The 7,488-nt window shown below is 39.9% G+C and overlaps 1 protein-coding gene across 1 annotated transcript in view; it reads right to left on the reverse strand.

Moving 5' to 3' along the window:
- The window catches only part of zdhhc8b (zinc finger DHHC-type palmitoyltransferase 8b), a 91,871-nt gene extending 85,687 nt beyond the window's left edge, over window positions 1–6,184 (reverse strand). Inside the window, exon 1 of the mRNA XM_036598738.1 lies at window positions 5,942–6,184. Within this exon, the coding sequence (XP_036454631.1) occupies window positions 5,942–6,045 (104 nt within the window). The 5' untranslated portion in view covers window positions 6,046–6,184. The remainder of the gene's footprint in view (window positions 1–5,941) is intronic.
- Between the last annotated feature and the right edge of the window lie 1,304 nt (window positions 6,185–7,488).

Below are 7,488 nucleotides of genomic sequence, written 5' to 3' on the forward strand. Positions count from 1 at the left end.
ACTTATTTACATGTAAAGTCAACAACAACAACAACAACAACAACAACAAGGAATTAAACCAGGGGTGTGAAAACTTTTGCACACAACTGCAAATTCAATGCTAATGAAAATGTAAATGAGAAACAGTGAAAATGTCAGCCACGTGTGATTATTACAGGTTCTACGAGGAACTTTACAGGAGGAGACGCGACCAGACGAGAACAATCTGGTTTACTTATCTGCAGCGAAGAACATCAGGAGGCCAATCTTAATCCACTCACTGTCCATCTGTTGATGGAGCTCCTAATTTCTGCCCTTAATAAGATTCAACGAGAGGTTCCTCAGCATTGCTTTCATTATTATAGTGCTGTGCGATGTCGATCACTATAAGATGTACATAAATACAGTTCAAACAGCTCATTTCTGATCATATTAAAGAAACATTCAAATTTCCACATAATTAAACAGCTAAGATGTTCTAGAGAAACTTACCGAGTCAGAACTGTTCACAGAGGTGGTGATAGGAACCAGACGTCCACCTCTAAAAGCTCCCTCACAGAAAGTTACTACAACCCCATTTTCAAAAAAGTTGGGACACTGTGCAAAACGTAAAATAGCAAAGAACTGTTGCTTTTCATCATCTACGGCACATAATAACATTAAAAGATTCAGAGAATCTGGAGAAATCTCTGTATGTAAGGCACAAGACCAAAAACCAGTATTAGCTGGCCGTGATTTCTGGGCCCTCAGGCAGCTCTGCATCAAAAACAGACATGATTCTGTAGTGGAAATCACTGCATGGGCTCAGAAACACTTCTGAAAACCACTGTCTGTGAAAACAGTTCATCACTGCATCCACAAATGCAAGTTAAAACTCTAAAATGCAAAGAGGAAACCAGATATAAACAGGATTCAGAAACGCTGCCACCTTTTCTGGGCCCGAGCTCATTTAAAATGGACTGAGGGGAAGTGAAAAAGTGTCCAAACCATGAGCGAAAAAAAAAAAAAGATAAAATCTGTGGTATTGCCCTTTAAGCATAATTTGTCATTTCATACCATTTGAATGCACCACATTCTTATTTTACTTTAGTCTTCCATCAAAATGAACCCATGTGGCCATGTTTGGTGTCATGGACCACAATCTGCACCATAACTCTAAAACTGAAAACTAAAACCTGCTCGTCCTCAATAAGTGTATACAGTGCTGTGCGTTGTACCTTATTACATACATTCACTGCATATTATTCACTCTTACGTGCGTATTTTATACCGTTATACTCAGTGTAGCTCCTATATGTACCAGAGAGCAAAGAACACCACAGAAAGACGCGTTATATATCTACAAATCACAATAATTACAATACAATCAAGAAAACAATCGATGTAAGAAAATACGAGCCATAAAATCTCATCTTCACTCGGCAGTGAAGGCTGTAAAGTTGTAAAAGTCCCATTAACACAAGCTAATAAAACAAACGAAGCAAGAAACCACACAAGTGAAGCTGTTTCATGTCCACAGAACCCATTTATAGCTGAGGAAACCACAAAAGAACTGCGTAACCATGCAAATCCAAAGGTTTCATCATTTCAAATATAACTGCAGTAAATTTCCTCAGTTAAGACACTATGATTACATAATGAAACCAATATAGCCAATAAACTCAGCACATAAATAGAATGTATGACCTGCAACGAATGCAGTTTCAACACATTTACGCCTCAAAACTGAAACCAAAACGTACCTAAAGCCCAAAACCCAGTCCACAGGCCCACACGTCATCACACAAACACACCCTTGTATGGAGTCAGTGCTGTAGACGCGTCACACCCAAATATCACCAAACAAGAACCACAGCAAGACCAAAAGCTGGTCAAATCTGACCTAAACACAACCTGATCTGTGCAAGTCCTGCTTTAAAGGGCCCATATCTTAGAAAAAACTGAATTTCCCTGATTTTTTTAAATAAAAACCTTTGGTTTAGTGTGTAAACATGGTAAAGGTTCGCTCCCCAGTCCAAACAGTCCATACTGTTTTATTGATACCACAAAAACCTTTTACATACATCCGCCTATTCAGCCCACAGCGGTTTAGCCCCGCCTCCTCACGCTGAAGTTATACGGAGTGTTTCAGCTCAGACTGCCTGGTCAAAGAGGCACAATAAAGGTCAGCCAATCAGAAAAGAGCTAATTTGCATATATCAGTCTTAAAGGCACAGTCAAAATTTTTTAATCTTTTCAACTCCTTGGGACCACCAGTGGTTCCAAAACGCACTTCGTCATATTCTACATAACTTTCATATTTCATAAGCTACATTCTAAAGGTGGGGGTCGTATGAGAGCTGTAACTGTCTTCTTTCCAGTCAAATAGATGGTGATGTCATTTTAAACCCTTATAATAAAAGAAGCTGAACTCACAGTTTTTTTTTCTACTGAAAGTCGACCCATTTTTCCACAAATCTGGGCTATAAACTATAAACAGATGGCGTCTCGTCAGTGATCTGCTCTGTAAACATTACTTTTATAAAATAATACAAAGAGCGTCTGAGATTTTTGGCTTTCAGCAGTAAATTGTAAGCATATAGCAATATGTGTATTATAAAACACATGTTCGGTTAATTTGAGGGGAACTTTCACAAAAATAAATAAATAAATAAAAAATTTACATTTATTTCATGCAGTTACTAAATAATTTGCCTCACGATTTGGTCAAATTCAGATGGACAAACCAAAATCTACCCTGGAGAATAAGAGGTTAAACAAACTGTTTAAGGCATAAAGAATCAAGTAAAAATGAATTATGACTGATTTGGATATGGGGGGGATTTAAATACAAACGAAAAGTGTAGGATATGGGCCCTTTAAACCGACTAAAACAAACAGCAGACCAAAATAAAAGTCATTTACTCAGCTCCTTTATTGACCAGGATAAACAGCCACTCATAAACACTCGACACAGCACTGAAACTGAAAACATGAACCACATTTATAGCGTCTGGACTATTTCAGCAGTGATGAACGACTGCAGTGAGCAGGCAGACGGTCCAGAAGATGGTGAGAAGATGGTGAGAGGATGGTGAGAGGATGGTGAGAAGATGGTTAGAAGATGGTGAGAAGATGGTGAGAAGGGGAAAAGCACCCTGACAGGCTATAAGAGTGAAGAGGGCTAAACAGGCAGGAGGCTGTGATCAGAGACACAGCGGAGAGCTAACAGTGCAGACAGACGCAGAGCGACTCAACACAACTGTGCAGATTAATGAACTGAGTGTAAATTAATGCAAGTAGTGCAATTAATACAGCAGTGCAGGCTAATGTAGTTTAATACAGCAGTGCAGGCTAATGTAGTTTAATACAGCAGTCTAGGCTAATGTAGTTTAATACAGCAGTGCAGGCTAATGTAGTTTAATACAGCAGTCTAGGCTAATGTAGTTTAATACAGCAGTCTAGGCTAATGTAGTTTAATACAGCAGCGCAGGCTAATGTAGTTTAATACAGCAGTCTAGGCTAATGTAGTTTAATACAGCAGTCTAGGCTAATGTAGTTTAATACAGCAGTCTAGGCTAATGTAGTTTAATACAGCAGTGCAGGCTAATGTAGTTTAATACAGCAGTGCAGGCTAATGTAGTTTAATACAGCAGTGCAGGCTAATGTAGTTTAATACAGCAGTGCAGGCTAATGTAGTTTAATACAGCAGTCTAGGCTAATGTAGTTTAATACAGCAGTCTAGGCTAATGTAGTTTAATACAGCAGTCTAGGCTAATGTAGTTTAATACAGCAGCGCAGGCTAATGTAGTTTAATACAGCAGTCTAGGCTAATGTAGTTTAATACAGCAGTCTAGGCTAATGTAGTTTAATACAGCAGCGCAGGCTAATGTAGTTTAATACAGCAGTCTAGGCTAATGTAGTTTAATACAGCAGCGCAGGCTAATGTAGTTTAATACAGCAGTCTAGGCTAATGTAGTTTAATACAGCAGTCTAGGCTAATGTAGTTTAATACAGCAGTGCAGGCTAATGTAGTTTAATACAGCAGTGCAGGCTAATGTAGTTTAATACAGCAGTCTAGGCTAATGTAGTTTAATACAGCAGCGCAGGCTAATGTAGTTTAATACAGCAGCGCAGGCTAATGTAGTTTAATACAGCAGTCTAGGCTAATGTAGTTTAATACAGCAGTCTAGGCTAATGTAGTTTAATACAGCAGTGCAGGCTAATGTAGTTTAATACAGCAGTGCAGGCTAATGTAGTTTAATACAGCAGTCTAGGCTAATGTAGTTTAATACAGCAGTGCAGGCTAATGTAGTTTAATACAGCAGTGCAGGCTAATGTAGTTTAATACAGCAGTGCAGGCTAATGTAGTTTAATACAGCAGCGCAGGCTAATGTTGTTTAATACAGCAGTCTAGGCTAATGTAGTTTAATACAGCAGCGTAGGCTAATGTAGTTTAATACAGCAGCGCAGGCTAATGTAGTTTAATACAGCAGTCTAGGCTAATGTAGTTTAATACAGCAGTGCAGGCTAATGTAGTTTAATACAGCAGTGCAGGCTAATGTTGTTTAATACAGCAGTACAGGCTAATGTAGTTTAATACAGCAGTCTAGGCTAATGTAGTTTAATACAGCAGTCTAGGCTAATGTAGTTTAATACAGCAGTGCAGGCTAATGTAGTTTAATACAGCAGTGCAGGCTAATGTAGTTTAATACAGCAGTCTAGGCTAATGTAGTTTAATACAGCAGTGCAGGCTAATGTAGTTTAATACAGCAGTGCAGGCTAATGTAGTTTAATACAGCAGCGCAGGCTAATGTAGTTTAATACAGCAGCGCAGGCTAATGTTGTTTAATACAGCAGTCTAGGCTAATGTAGTTTAATACAGCAGCGTAGGCTAATGTAGTTTAATACAGCAGCGCAGGCTAATGTAGTTTAATACAGCAGTCTAGGCTAATGTAGTTTAATACAGCAGTGCAGGCTAATGTAGTTTAATACAGCAGTGCAGGCTAATGTTGTTTAATACAGCAGTACAGGCTAATGTAGTTTAATACAGCAGTGCAGGCTAATGTTGTTTAATACAGCAGTACAGGCTAATGTAGTTTAATACAGCAGTACAGGCTAATGTAGTTTAATACAGCAGTCTAGGCTAATGTAGTTTAATACAGCAGCGCAGGCTAATGTAGTTTAATACAGCAGTACAGGCTAATGTAGTTTAATACAGCAGTGCAGGCTAATGTAGTTTAATACAGCAGTACAGGCTAATGTAGTTTAATACAGCAGTGCAGGCTAATGTAGTTTAATACAGCAGTCTAGGCTAATGTAGTTTAATACAGCAGTCTAGGCTAATGTAAGCTGTGTAGTTTATAAGATGCACTGCAAGGTAATAAGGCAGTGTAGAGTAAAGGGGAACACCACCAATTTTTCAAAATTTATCCCTAATTAAATGGTTCAGATGTAAACAGAGTCATTCAGAGTGGTTTGGTGTGAAACGCTCTGTTCTAGATAAACTTACTGAGTCAGAACTGTTCACAGTGGTGGTGATAGGAACCAGACGTCCACCTCTAAAAGCTCCCTCACAGAAAGTTACTACATGAAAGGGTGATTCCATATAAACTCAGAAGACTCGTGTAGGTTCACTGGTGGTTCTGGATAGTAAATAAAATGTCTATATTTGTGTTGTAGTCATGGCGACTCCTGGTTCCCATCACCACCACTGTAAAGACATCTGAACCATTTCACACCAAACCGCTCTGAGTCACTCTGTTTACATCTCAGCCACTGACTTATGGAGGAATTCTGAAACACGGGTGCAGTTGCCCTTTCTCATGTAGATCAATGCAGGTTAAGGTAACGCATGCAGTGCAGCGCAGATGAGCGCGGTTCGTGAATAAACAGTGCAGTGGAAGGATAAGGAGGGTAAGGCAGCGCAGCCCCACTCCTCCTCCAGCCCGGCAGAGGGTAAAAAAAGCTCCTCCAAACTCACGTAAAGGCGAAGAACAGAGTGGAGGATCCTACGAGCAGAGAGGCAGCGGTGGACACCGGGATGAATTTGGTGGGTTTAAATGTGTTTCCGACGCTGCTGGGCATTCTGTAAACTCCACATTCCTCCAGGTCCTTCTAAACAGCAGCCAGGATCCTACAAAACCCAGAAATCCAGCGAAGATACGGAGATCCACAGGGAAACACGCCGACACACGCCGATACACTCCAGCACGGTCCAACTCAGTCCAGCCCTCAGAGCGCTGCAGCACCGTTAGACCACGCCCAGTGGTCACAGGCCACGCCCACAAGCTGACGGGGCCTCAATGAGGAGGAGGAGGATGAAGATCACCCCGGTCCTACAGACCAGGCTGGCCGACACATTAGAAGTGAATATGGAAACACATCATAGATGCACGGATTAAATCTCTGTACTGTCTGAGTTTTCTTGGCTTTCTTGGGACTTTTATTATGTATTTGCTCGTTATTTATTTACAGAAATGCATTCGTGAATTGTGAGCCAAGTTGGCAGTGTTTTAGCTGAAGTGTATGCAAAAATACTAACCTATAAAAATGCAAATATATAAAAACGCACAGAAAAAAAACAAAGCAAAGCTCGTCAATTCAATATTGTGGACTCAGGGCGCCCCCTGGTGCCCGCTTTTATATATATAATTTTTTAATTCTGAAGATGCAAAGAATTAAAAAAATGTTTGTTCAAACAATAAAATAGATTTGCACTTATTCTGCTATTTTCTTAGTTTATATTTACATATATTCTTCTTTTTCTTTAATATTTTGTGCTTTTTTAATGTTTATTATATATATAGTGCTTGTATAATAACTGGTGTAATAATAAGAATTTCACTGTACAGTGTAACCGTCTGTTTCCCTGTGCATATGACGAACTCTTGAAACTTGAATACTTTGGTTCAGTGGGGAAAAAAATAATTTTAAGTGGTAAAATGTGCAAATTCAGCTTTTGGTTTGAAAGTCACAGATTGCTGTTATTAGAAAGTACGTGTACAAGATAAAACAAGATTAAATATAAGACAATTCTTTCTGTTTTAAACTATAAACCAATTCCGATTCCTTCATAATATACACTGATCAGGCCTAACATTAAGACCACCTCCTTGTTTCTACAGTCATTGTCCATTTTATCAGCTCCACTTACTATATAGGTGCACTCTGTAGTTCTACAGTTACAGACTGTAGTCCATCTGTTTCTCTGATACTTTGTTAGCCCCCTTTTACCCTGTTCTTCAGTGGGCAGGACCCCCATGGACCCTCACAGAGCAGGCACTATTTGGGTGGTGGATCATCCTCAGCACTGCAGTAACACTGACGTGGTGGTGGTGTGTTGCGCTGGTACGAGTGGATCAGACACAGCAGTGCTGCTGGAGTTTGTCCACTCACTGTCCAATCTATTAGACACTCCTACCTTGTCGGTCCACCCTGTAGATGTAAAGTCAGAGACGATAGCTCATCTGCTGCTGCACAGTTTGTGCTGGTCACCCTCCAGTCCTTCATCAGTGGTCAAGGACGCTG

The sequence above is a fragment of the Colossoma macropomum genome, unplaced genomic scaffold (assembly GCF_904425465.1).
Source record: "Colossoma macropomum unplaced genomic scaffold, Colossoma_macropomum, whole genome shotgun sequence".
Lineage (NCBI taxonomy): Eukaryota > Metazoa > Chordata > Actinopteri > Characiformes > Serrasalmidae > Colossoma > Colossoma macropomum.